The sequence below is a fragment of the Crocodylus porosus genome, unplaced genomic scaffold (genome assembly GCF_001723895.1).
Source record: "Crocodylus porosus isolate Cpor-Errol unplaced genomic scaffold, CroPor_comp1, whole genome shotgun sequence".
In the NCBI taxonomy this organism is placed as follows: Eukaryota; Metazoa; Chordata; order Crocodylia; family Crocodylidae; genus Crocodylus; species Crocodylus porosus.
The window spans coordinates 120774186-120787396 of NW_017728931.1; the positions used below are offsets into that span (position 1 = coordinate 120774186).

At 42.5% G+C, this 13211-nt stretch overlaps 1 protein-coding gene across 1 annotated transcript in view; it reads right to left on the reverse strand.

Annotated features, from left to right (window-relative positions):
• Positions 1-13211, reverse strand: part of PRKAR2B (protein kinase cAMP-dependent type II regulatory subunit beta) — a 178152-nt gene that overhangs the window by 96079 nt on the left and 68862 nt on the right. Inside the window, exon 2 of the mRNA XM_019543556.1 lies at positions 5640-5675. Coding sequence (XP_019399101.1) covers positions 5640-5675 — 36 coding nt within the window. The remainder of the gene's footprint in view (positions 1-5639; positions 5676-13211) is intronic.

Consider the following 13211-nt stretch of genomic DNA (forward strand, 5'->3'; position numbering starts at 1 on the left):
CCCCAACCCCCGCAAAGACCCCCACATTTTACCAGAAGCAGCAGCATGTTACTTTGGCACAGCTGCAGCATTTGTATAGATCAGGCACTTCAACAGGAATATGGCGCTTTTAGCTACAGCTGATTTAATTGGCTATTAGATAAAAGCACCAAGCAAGCATGACTAAAGCACCCAACCTATATAGTTATATCGGGTGAGCTGAGTCCAACTAAGGCACTCTCTCTTCTGGGCATGCACAGGGCTCAGTGCAGAAACATGATGAGTTAAATTAAAGCACCATTTTGGGGGTTTTTTAACATCTGCAAGCAGCTCTAGATTAATCACATGACAATTATAAATTGCTATTCTGATGCAGCCAGGCTTTCATCTTATGCACTAGATGCTTTTATGTTCTGATGCACCACAAGGTATTTTCACCACAAATAAGGAAGTAGCAGGACAACTGTACAAGCCACTGGTGAAGCCTCTTTGGGAAGCTGTGTGCATTTCTGGTCACCCATACTCAAGAAAAAATTTAAGAAGTCAGGAAAAACCCAAAACAGATAGATGTTAGAATGGAAATCACAATGCAACATAACTATGCCACATCCTACCACCATTCCACTATAGTTTACATACACGTACACATATACAGAGATGAGACAAACTAAATTATTTTACTTATCTGAATAATGTATCTAGATTTAGATTTAGCTCATCTATCTAGTTTTAAGTATTAAAATTCAAGAACAATTGATTCTTATTTTAACTTATGCACCTACCTTCCATTAACAAATAGAACAGTGATAACATATTAATACAGTCACAGTATATTGACAGGAACAGCTGTTAAATAATGAATGCTTTATATTGCTGTCAGCAGGTGCTTCAACAATTAACCTCAAGCTGCTTAATTTCTGGCTCTCCTAGGTGAAGTATCAATGCAGCCAACAAAAACAAAAAAGGATATTTCATGGTACTGGCAGAAACATCACAAATAATACATCCTTTAGTGGCAATAACTAGGTGTCATAATAATTAAAAAAAAGGTACTGGAAGCCAGAATAAAACAATGGGTAGCAAAACTTATCAGGAATGACATAGTGAACCTGTGTTTGAGAATTAATACCACCCAACTGAATAGTAATGAACTAGTAATCCTTCTAGTCCTGTCCAGGCTCTAATCCAGCGATACTAGTTCTAACTGGCTCAAGAGTCACATAAACAATCACTGCTAACAAGAAGCCATGACACCATATAGACCAGTGCTTCCCAAACCTTTCCTCAGCATGACCCCATTTATGGCCCTATTTCCTCAGCATGGCCTCACTCCCAACCCATAGCTCTCACCCCCGTGCTCCCATCCGCTCATATTGCAACCCATTGCAACCCACAGTTTGGGAACTGCTGATATAGACCCCTACATGAATTTCAGCTCCAAAAGAAAAGAAAAGACCCACACAGCACAACAGTTCAATATTCAAAAGAGATAGATAGTATGTCACACTATTGCTGACTGCAGCAGTACTATGACATAAAATGGATATTTTCTGCAAAGAGCTTCAGACAAAAAATTTAAAAACTGGATGTGGCTTGGAAACTACTGAGAGTAACTGCAGTCTCTCAGTTCCTTGATTCTTCCCTATATTCAGCAGAAGAGACATGGAAAAAATGCACCTTGGGGAGCCATCTCTCACCCTTCCCCCTTTCCTCCTCCTACTTTCCTCCTCCTACTTCCTAATTCAGGAACAAAGTAGAGAGCCAGGATGTGTGTGTGTCATGGAGTGCAAGGATCTATTTTGTAGCTGTGCTGGTCTGAGAAAAAGAGAAACACAAAACTCTAGGTTCAGAGATTCTCTTTTTTATTAGACCAACTAGAAAGTAGCAAAAAAAAGTATTTCTTTGCAAGCATTCAGACACATGCCGTTCATCAAGCTGAGGAGAAATCAATGATTGTAAAAGTCCTCTTTTGGAAAAATAAACTTCAACTTTATCTGCACATCACAGAGCAACTCTCTCATAAAAGGACTCTCACATCCCCAGGGGAATACATTTCCAGCCTTAACTTCCCTGTGCAAAACGGGGTTTATTTTCTACCTAAGAGGACTTTTACAGTCTTTAATTTCTCTTCAGCCTGATGACAGGTGCATGTGCCTGAACACTTGCAAAAACATTTTTTCTGCTACTTTGTAGTTGGTCTAATAAAAGCTATCACCTCTGAACCAACAGTTTTGTGTTTCTCATGGAGTACAAGGTATTCTGGGAATTGTAGTTTTCTTAGAGTGACAGTTTGCTGCTGCTGGGGAGAGGAGACTTTCATGCCATTTTTTGGCTACTGAAGCCCACATCTAGACGACATGGAAGAAAAAAGAATAAGAAAAAGCCGAATTCAGCATGAAAATAAGTTCTCAACTCAGCAACAGCAAATGTCACTGCTGCTGTAGAAAACTACAATTTCCAGAACTCCTTGCACTCTATGACACCCATTAACTGTGCTGGTAGCTTCTTGGATCTGGAAAGCATCAGCAGGGTGAGACAAGGGAGCACTGAGGTAGGCTGCAGTGAAGCGCTGTTGGCAATCCTTTGATACAAGGATGACAGTTTTCCAGTAAATCAGGAAGTCATTGGTAAGTCTGTAGATGACTGAGGAGGTTGATCCAAGATCCCCATGATTGATCACAGACACGATATGTAGTTCCAGGAGGAAGAAGTAGAACCTGGTGGTGATGCCGTGTCATAGTACTTTCCATTCGTCTTTGGTCTAGCCACCTCCATCCACAGTGAGGCAGCCTTGTTCAGAATGTTCAATGTCTTATTGTACATCATGATGCTTTTGGGGACAATTCAGTGCTTTTAAGTAGGGCTGTGCAAAACTTTGGCAGTTGTTTCCTTTTGGAGGTGTTTCAGCCTGTTTCGGCGCCCAAAATACTGAATCCAAAACTAAACGGAAGGCTCCAAAACATCTCCGAAATGAAATCAAACCATCCAACACATTTCGGAAATGGTTTGGATGTTGCAGAGTCGGGCTTGAGAGAAACAGAAACTCAGAAAAGGGTGGGGAAGAACTGCTCTGATATTGACATCTGTAGCTGGCCAGTGTCTGTGATCTGTCCCGAGGTCCCTCCCAATCCCAGGATGCTGGGGGAGGGATGGCAGCCTGCTGTCATCCCACGTGCAGATCTGGGGGCCCATGCTACCCGGGAGCAGTCTGGCACAGACCTGCAGCCCTCCCGGGGGGGGGTGCAGGCCGCCATATCTGTGTGCAGGATGAAGGTATGCTGCCACTGTGGGCTGGGGCCAGCACCCGAGCCTGCTTGGCGCAGCCCGTGCCAAGTGCTGGTCCCAGGCGGCAGTGGCAGCCTGCTGTCATCCCGCTCACAGATCCAGGGGCCCATGCCCCCTGAGAAGAGTCCGGCAGAGCCCTGCAGCCCTCCTTTTAAAGTGCCGGGAGGCTGGGGCCAGGCAGGGTAGTCATAGGGGCTTCTCCTGTGGCTCCCCCTGCCGGGGCAGAGGCAGGCACAGCCAGAGGAGCCACAGACAAAGCCCCCACGGCTGCCCTGCCCAGCCCCATCCCCCCGGCACTTTATAAAGAAAAAAAAAAAAAAGCCCTGCACTCACCTGCTGCAGCAGCAGTGACCAGGGCCTCTGGGGGCTCCTGGCAGAGCACCCCCCATAGCTGTGGGGGGCAGTGGTGATCACCTCCTTCCCCCTTCTGCTTGGCACCTGTGCAGCAGCTGTTGCATTGCATGGGCGCAGCATAGCTTGGCTTTGAGCCTTGGGCCCTGGATTTGAGCCTTGTTCCCAACGGAAGAGGAGCTTCCCCACTACTCTGTATCCAGTAAATATGAAATGCAAAGTGACGTATGTCACCTTCAAGAGAAGAGACTGGTTAATAACTAAACTAATGACCTGGTACTTAGAGCTTTTCCTCTTGAGTTTCTGCTAAGCATTTGTTCTTGCATTAGTCCAATGAAGAATACTCAAATATCCTTCCTATATCTTTTGGAATATATTAGTTGTTATGTTTAATGGTTAAAACTGTTCATGTTTGAAGCATATATAAGACAAAAAACATGCCAATTACATGTAGGAGCTGAAAACCTCACATCATTTGGATTTTTCCTCCTCATGTCAGTTCACAGAGCACCTTTTAGTTGAGTAGTCCAATGGGTTACCAAGAAAACAAACATTTGTAGTATAGCTTAACAGTGAGATTTACAGGAAAAAAATTCTCTCTCCACAAGACAAAAAAAAATACACTATGCATTAATGGTCCATAAACATAAAAAACACTGTTTTTTTGCAGAAAGTGCCCAAAACCACTGATGCATGCTTATTTTCTTGCCAGTGTTAAGACTTAAAAATAAGTGCTGATTTCCCTATAAATGTAGAATCTAATATGTTTCCATCTATTAAAATACAAATATTTGTCATACCTTTGTTAAAAATTTCCTCTAATGGAAAGTGAGTGATCAAATACTTCAATTAGCATTATAAATATCTTTAACTTTTATGAGTTCTAATATTTACTACTCATCATTATATTTCATAATTTACAGCCATGCAGTGTCTTATGAAGTCTATTAGCAGATACATGAAAAATACACTCTATTTTGAGATGAATTATATTTGTTTATTGTGTCTTCACTTACCACAGGCACTCTCCTGCTATGTGACATTATATTTATTTTACACAATTCCTGGTTTCAATATGACACATTTTTATTTTACAAATAAGAAGCATCACAGAAAACTTGTCAGGAGATAAGCTAGAGATTTTGGCAGTCAACTTGGAATTCTGAAATGAGCACTTTACCTGATTATTTTTGCTAACATAAGTAAGAAAACTAACAGTTGAAAAGTAAGACATCTAACAGTTGAAAATATCAGTTTTGTTATCCTTAGGATTCAAATTTAACATGATAAGACAAATGGAATTTGTTCAGATGTCCATTGCTGCCAACTCTCACAATTCTACCATGAGTCTCACAAAATCTGGTGGTTTTTTTTAAAGCCACATCTTTTGTATTCACATAATTTAAACAAATAAAAGCTAAGTTAGCCATCAGGGCTACAAAAATACCTTAGTAACATGAATCCCCAAGGCTATTATCCCAAAGTATTAATTCAAAAAGCTTGTGTTTAATTCAAGAAGTTGTGTTTTTTTCCATCTAATTATTTTGGAGTTGATTCACTGTTTTAGAATGCTGAGAGTTAACAGTACTGCATTTCAGAGCTTCTGTTTCAGGTTGCCTACTAATTCAACAAGACAACATTACAATCATTTTCATTCACTTCACATTTTCAATGTCTTCTTAGTACCCATTAGGACTAGAAACATACTTTTTTTAAAAAAGCTTCAATTTTTGAACAATTTTGTAACACTGGGAGGATTCTACATAAATTTCAACACACCATATAATTAACATGGAATAAACTCATGTTAGCTTTCTTTGAACATATCTAATTAACCTTACAGTACAGGGGTTGCCAAACTACAACTCACAAGCTAAATGCTGCCCTAGACAGTTTACATGCAGCTCCTGAAGAGCCATTTTATGAAAAATTATTATTTGGCCACCTCTATTATAGCAATTGTCAGAATCATCATTATATTTTAATGTTAGACCAATAAAACATGCAACTTTAATCAAACCTACCTGAGGCCCGTCTGGTGAATCGGTTTATTACTGGAGCTAAAAGAAAGGGGAAAAAAAGGTAAAATTTAATTAGTTTATTATTACAATAGTATAAAGATATAGAACTTTAAAAACAAAACACTGAAGTCTGTAAACAATTAAAAGTTAGTATAGGAATCCATTAAAAATGTATAGATTTTTAGAGAAATACGTTTCATGTATACCTAACAACATTTCAAAAGGCACAGTAGATAGCTGAAGAAATGAAAGTTAAAATATTTTTATTTTTTTCTTAAATGCTACCGCAGTCATGAACTAACTGCTGCCAGTGACTCATGATGAAATATTTTATGCTTTCATCTATGAAAATAACTGTGACCACAAGATGCCAACTTCTACAACAATACAGATGATTAAGGAAATGGACTTAAAACTATACACTGTATAAAACTACATGTTAACTTATTGATGTTGTTGCATAAGAAAAGATCAACTTAGAATTCGATGTAAGAAGCAAATGTTACACCGGACTGATGTTCACGTAAGTCAAGAACAAATGACAAACACACACTGGGTGATCTGTGGCTTCAAGGCAGAAGCAACTCTTTGATAGTTTAATGCAGAAATCAGCAATCTACAGCCTCCAGGCCAGATATGGCTTAAGGAGCTGGGGATTCACAGCATTCAGCAGCAAGAGGCTCATTCATATAGCATGGCACTATCCCACAGCCAGACAGCTGGGTAGCAGGGCTGTGTAAAGCTTTGGTCGCTGATTCGATTCGACGGAGATTCAGCCCGATTCGGTGGCTGGATCTCTGAATCCAAAATTGAATCAGAGGGCCCTTTAATCTCTCCAAATCGAATTGAAACCCTCCAGATCAATTCGGAGAGACTTGATGATTCGGATATAGACACAGCTTTAAATGTTTTTCCACATACCTCTGGGTAGCAGACAGCTCGGGAATACTGCGATGTTGGGGCGTATGGAGTGTCCCCCAGAAGTGTGGGGAGCTCCCCAGCACACTCGGCAGCAGACCCAGAAGTGAACCAGAAGCACTTCTGTTCCACTTCTGGGTCTGTCAGAGAGCGCACTGGGCCCCACCCCCGTGCCTCTCTGGCTCGGTGATTGGTACCTCTTTGGCCTGAAGGGGCACCTGGGGTCCCCCTGAGGGTGATCATACTTCCGGTTCTGGGATCACCACCAAGCACATGGGGGGGGCCCCACCCCCTGCGCTCCCGTGGGATGCTCCATCCACCCCAGCAACACAGTGTTCACAAGCTGCACCTGGTACCTCAAGTTTGTAGAAAAACACTTAAAGCTGTGTCTATGGCCAATCACTGAATCAGAATCGAATCTTCAGATTCAGCGGAATCGAATCAGGGACAGTGATCCGAACTGACAAATTGAATCACTAACCCAGATTTGTGCCAAATCCAAATCCGAACTGAATAGGGCCCACTTCGCACATCCCTACTGGGTAGCGAGGAGCTCGACCCATGCTATGCTGCAGCTGGCTGGCAGAGGAAGAAGCAGTGGAGAGAAGCAGTGACAGCAGCAGCCTAACTACTACCTAGTTCAGATGCGAGCTGAGCCATTCTGGCCCATCCCTAGAAAACATTGTCAGCCACTGAGTTAATGAGATTAGACCATCTACAACATGTGTGACATTAAGATTTTAAATGTCCCATCTCAAATAGTACTAACTGTCTAAGGTTTTTACCCAGGTCAAAACAGGAATGGCATGGCCATTTACACACATAGCTCTTCCAAGCTGTATTGCTGCTCCTCCTCCAGTACAGAGTGACAGGCTTATCCCTGGAATTAACTTCAAAAACCTTACCACAGCACTACATGCCAGGAAAATGCATTAGCACATTTTATCCCAAATAGTCACAACTACTTGAACTGAGAGAATGGATGTGTATGTCTGCAGGATCTCAGGACAAAAAGCTCTCTCCCAGGAGAAATGGAATCTCTCTTTACAGCCTTAGAAAAGATTCTGAGTTTGTTTCTGCTCTTAACAATCTGCAGATATTGATTAACTTTTTCTGTCTCCACTTCAACTTACCACCTCTCTCAAGAGCTGCTAGGGCTGGAAACCAATGTTTGTATATTATACCATCTAACCAGAGCCTGAAGTTTGCTTTTAATTGATAGAAAACATTGGTGTCGACACTAGTGGCTTAAAAGATATCAACTGTCAGGCTGGAATTTAGAAAGATCAGTCTGGAATTAAAGAGAAGGGCAAGATAATAGTGATATGATCACTTCAAAAGTGTGGGTATCACCTACTTTAAAAAATAAATAGTCTTTCTCATAGTTTTATATGAATATTATCTTTATTAAATGACACCTTGTATATACAACTAATATGAAAACATTGAACTTTTCCTGTTTTCTCCATTTTAATTCATTAAGATTCATATAGAACATCTATGCTATAGAAATGTAGATAGATTGAATGTAGAAATAAAGTACTGCATTAGAACCAGTAAAGCCAAGAGCAGAAGCACTGGATGCAAACAGGCTTTGATATCTCTCAGGAGGAGCAGCCACAGAAACAGTACAAATTCTGATGGGAATTCACAGGTGGTTTGTGCAAGTCCATATGGTAGCGATAGGTCCAGGTGGGCAGAAATGCACCAAGAAATCAGTTTATTTCCTTTTGTATCATGAAGTCTCTCTCACACCCTGAAAATAAATAATGCAAATCTAAAAAAGTGAGCATATACACAATATCTAGTACCTCTCAGCCGTCTTTCAGACATTCCCATTGCTTATACATACAGCCACACACCAGCAGAAGCTCTAGTAGAGGGCTAAAGATGGAATAGGTTTGCTGTCATTTTGAGTATAATGTGTTTATCAGGTCACTAGGGCAGACACACTAAAACTACTGGTAACACTTCCCACACAAGATAGATTACTAAGGTTTGCGGTTCTATTTAAACAACAATAAACTTGAGCCATCATGAAACTTCAAGTATCATCAGAACTCATTTATATAATCACTTCCTCATATTTCTTTTTGTTACCCTTGTTTCGATTTGTCCCTAATCTCCCCCCACCCCTGCCTTAGTCACTCACCCTAACTCAGGGGTGCGCAAAATATAGCTCACAGGCCAGATCCAGTCTGCCAATTAATTGTATCATGCTCCCACAGCACTCCGCACAGGGCTGAGCCCTGCCTGCTCCCACCCAAAGCAGCCTCCACTGCTCTCCCACCCATATGCAGTCCATGCCCACTAATGGCCCTAGTCCTGACCCTAGCCCCAGCCAGTGTGCACAGCTTCCCAGCAGGGCTGCTCACACTTATGCAGCCACTCAGGTATTGCTAGCTCCCCCCACCTCCAGCTGTTCCTCCTCCTGCCCTTGCTACACCGTTCTGGGCAGCAGGTACCATGGGGAAATGGTGGCATACGTCGGGCTACAGAGCTAGACTGTTCTCAGTGGTGGCAGATGACAGAACAAGGGGCAGTGGTCTCAAGCTGTAGCAAGGGAAGATTAGGTTAGATATTAGGAAGAACTTTCTCACTAGGAGGGTAGTAAAGAACCAGTTACCCAGAGAGGTGGTAGAATCTGCATCCTTGGAGGTTTTTAAGATGAGGCTAGACAAAACCTTGGCTGGATGATATACTTGGGGATGGTCCTGTTTTGAGCAACAGTTTGGACATGATGTCCTCCTGTGGTCCCTTCCAACCCTAATTTTCCATGATTCTATGATGCACAATGGGCACATGCCCAGCCAGGCAGGCGGGGAAGCTGCAACCAGGCGGCTCCTGTCCACGTGAGCCGGGCTCCAGCTCCTGGCCACTTTCTACCCACTTTGCTCCTCTAGTGTGATGAGCAGCCACCTGCAGATGGCTGAGCTGGGACTTGAAGCTGGAGCCTCTCACACTGGGGCAAGAGCCACCCAGCTGTAGCTCCACCCTGCCTTTCTGAGCATGTAATGTCTGAAACATGTCCCCATAGCTGCCCTGTGCTACCTGCTGCCCAGAGTGGTACATCAGGGGAAGGAGCCACTGAAGGTGGGGAGAGCCAAGCTGTACCTGGACAGCTGCAGGAGCAGCAGGAGAATCCTCACTGGGAAGCTATGTGTACTACCTGGGGCCAGTGGCAGGCATGGGCAGGAGCACAGTGCAGGCTGCCCCAGGCAGGAGCAGGTGAGGCTTGGCCCTATGCAGAGTCCAGCAGGGGAGGCTGTGGGCCTGATATGGGAGAAGGGCTGGAGTCCATACCTGTACTGCACCATCTGGGTGAGCTCTGCTGCATGTGCCCGCTGCCCCCACCCTCCCTGGTCAGCTCCTGGGACTTAGCTGCTGGGCAGCCTCCCACCCATACACACACCCAGCCAGCCCCCACTCCTTCCCCCACACACAATATACAAGACTAAGACTTGAGGTATTATGCAATCGCCTCTATATACACTACTCAATTAAACATGAATCAGGACAAAAACTACCCTTTGAAATAAAATTAAAATATGTTATAGTAGATGTTTGTTATTTAGTATATAATTTATTTTAGCTATAATTTGTTAAAATGATATCTAGAAGTGCACCAATATATCAGTGCATATTGGATAGGAAAATTGACATTATTGGCAACTGGCTTTTTTGGCTGGTATAGACGATAATGTCACTGATAAAAGTTGCGAGCATGCATGCAGCCACAGCATGCGCACAGGCAGAAATGCAGTCCAGCAGCTTGGAGAGAAGCCTCTTACCAGTAAGTCTTTTGGGGGGAAGGGGTATGGGGGAAGGGAAGAGCATGGGGGTGGAAGGTAGAGGTCTCTACAGTGAGGGAGGGAGTAGGGCTGGGGATGGGGCAGGGGCAGGTGCTGCCCAGCTACGGCAGGGCAGGGTGCAAGACGGAGCCACAGGCAGCTCATCTGGGTGGGACGGGGCAGGGTGGCTCCAGCTGCTGTGCACTGCCCCGGGGAAGGCATGGGGGGCATATGCCTCCTGGATTTGTGTGCAAGGTGAGGATTTCTGTTTACTGTGGGTTTGGAGCCAGGGGCTGCACCAGCTGCTTCTTGGCAGGGGGGCTGGGCTGGGGCTGCACTCAAGGTGAGTGGGGGGAGTGGGTGACAGCGCTGGAAGTGGTCAAATGTGAGGGGCACATGCCCCCCATGCCTCCCCCAGACCTGTACGCAGTGGCAGGGAGCTCACCTCCCCTCCGCACCCTTCCTGGATGAGCCACCCACAGCTCTGCCCCACATCCTGCCCCAGTAGGATCTGGATCACAGACTGCATGCCCGTGGTTCAGAAAACTGTAAACAAAGTATAGTTTATCTTGCCTCTGGAGTTATCAAACCAAATCTATTTCATCTGATGACCATTAGTTGCAGTTTGCAAAATGCTTTAGTGGTCATGAGCAGGTCTTGGTGAACGTGTCCATATCACAAAAACATGTAGAACCTGACACCCAGACAGACACCACTAAAAGGATTCCTCGAGGTCAAGGAAAGAAAGGTATTGTGGTAAGAGAGCGCTAATACTATACCTTATCTGTGATTATAATAAAAGGATTTAAATTCCCCAGTGTAACAAATAAAAATAAACAAACCAATATTTAAAACAAATCTTAAAAAGTGTTTTGGAAGTGTTTTTTGAGGCAACACCGATTGGAATCATCAAGAAGAGGACAGTCTCTGTGCCAGAAAGTAGTAGTTACACTATTTTAAAAATAATGTCCTAGCTGGCTGCAATGGAAAGTTATAGCCTCATGATAGAGAGTTTATTTATTGTTTATTTAAAATTAAAGAACAATTTTACTAATTTATGAGACCATAAAATATGCAAACCTGTATGAAAAAGGATTTGAAGTATGTCCTCACTGTAGAGTCATCTCAGGTCATTGGCATCTAGTCAGAGCACCTAGCCTAGTTTGAACGTGAGCAACCCTACTGCAAAGCCATTTCAAATTACTGTTTGCTCACTGATGCTGAAGTCATCTGAATATGTTACAAGAAGAATATCTCATGGTTATTGGTGCTGCAGTAACAGTTCTCTCTCAGATTAAAGGGAAAGACCTTTTGTTTCCTTTGGGAAATTACAACAATGTGCTGAAGGATTATCAACACTGATACATTTCAACCTGCATTCTCTCTGCAAAGAAGTGTATGACTTGAAAGAAAGTGGCCTTAGAGTTTCACAACTCCCATATAGCCAGAAAGTCCACGTTTAAAGTATCACAAAATTCAGATGAGAGTTTTATACATGGATGAGAGAGGAATGAGGCAACACACCAGCAAGTATTTTATCAAGCAGCTATGACACTGCCCCAAGATATGCTCAAATGAACTCTTCAGCATGGAAAATGCTGCTTATTTTTTGGTTTATTAATAAAAGTACCAATAATAATAGTACTACTGTAACTAAGATCTGTAAAGCTTATTTTGAAGTTTTTCCAACAAAGACCAAGCTAGAATGAAAATATACTTGAAGTGGCTTTCATTGCCATTTGATGTTTTTCTGTTGCTTAACAGATGCAATGCTGTACTGCAACTGCAAATTGTGTTTCAATTAGAGGATCTCATTTAAGTGCATGATCTCACTGTAAAACTAGCATCACTTCTTATATTCTTTGTTCCCACAAAAGTATTTTGTATGCTTTCACAAAGGGTCATCATTAATAATGGATGAGAATGAAACAGATTTCAATATTAACATCAAGGTTCTGATTAAATCTCTCGCTTTGATATTAGGAAAGTAAAAAGCTTCCACATGCTCTGTGAAACTATTTAGATTATGATGCACTATTTTCTTAATAATACTGTGTAATGGCTACATATTCCAAACAGCCAAAGTGTATCTGGTAAAAGCTAAAAACTATGGGCTCCTACACGTGCGCAGGGAGGCTGCTCTGACATGCTGTAATTAATCTAGTCAAGTCATATGACCACGCTTCAGCAGATTCCAGTGTCACGTGTATCAACATCCACCCACTGAAAAATGGCGGTAGGGCACTTTAAACTAAAGCTCCCTTGGACAAGTTTTACTTCAAAGCACATGGCCACCATTTTTCACCATGGGGATGCTGATACATGTGATGTTCCGGGCACTTTAATTAGCACAGCTCTCAGAGCAGCAGTAATTAAAGTGCCTCCCTCGCACTCCCATGCCTCCCATAGCACATCTATAAATGGCCTGTGTTTGCCAAATCCCAGTTCATACAACTATACACAGTTCCAGAATGTGTTTTATTTCTTAAGGTGAAGTAGATAGAAGTAAGTAAATAGATATAGATGTTATCACAAGGATGATAAAAGCTAGCTAACAAAGCTGACTGACAATTAAGTATGCATCTGTCCCTAGACTTCAAGAGTGAGCAAAAACAACAACAAATTATATTTAGTAAGTCAATAAAGGTTAAAACATTTTCATCACTCAATGAACCAAGATCATTGATACTTCACCTGTGCACATTTTAGCATTCAAATATCTTTTTATAAAATTCATCACATCTTTGCAAGATAACTCGCATCATTTCACAGAAGAAGAAACTAAGAAAAGGTAAAGTGATTTTTTTCCCCCCTGACACTAAGCATCAGACCAAAATAGTTAGAAGGAAATCCTTACTCCCACTTC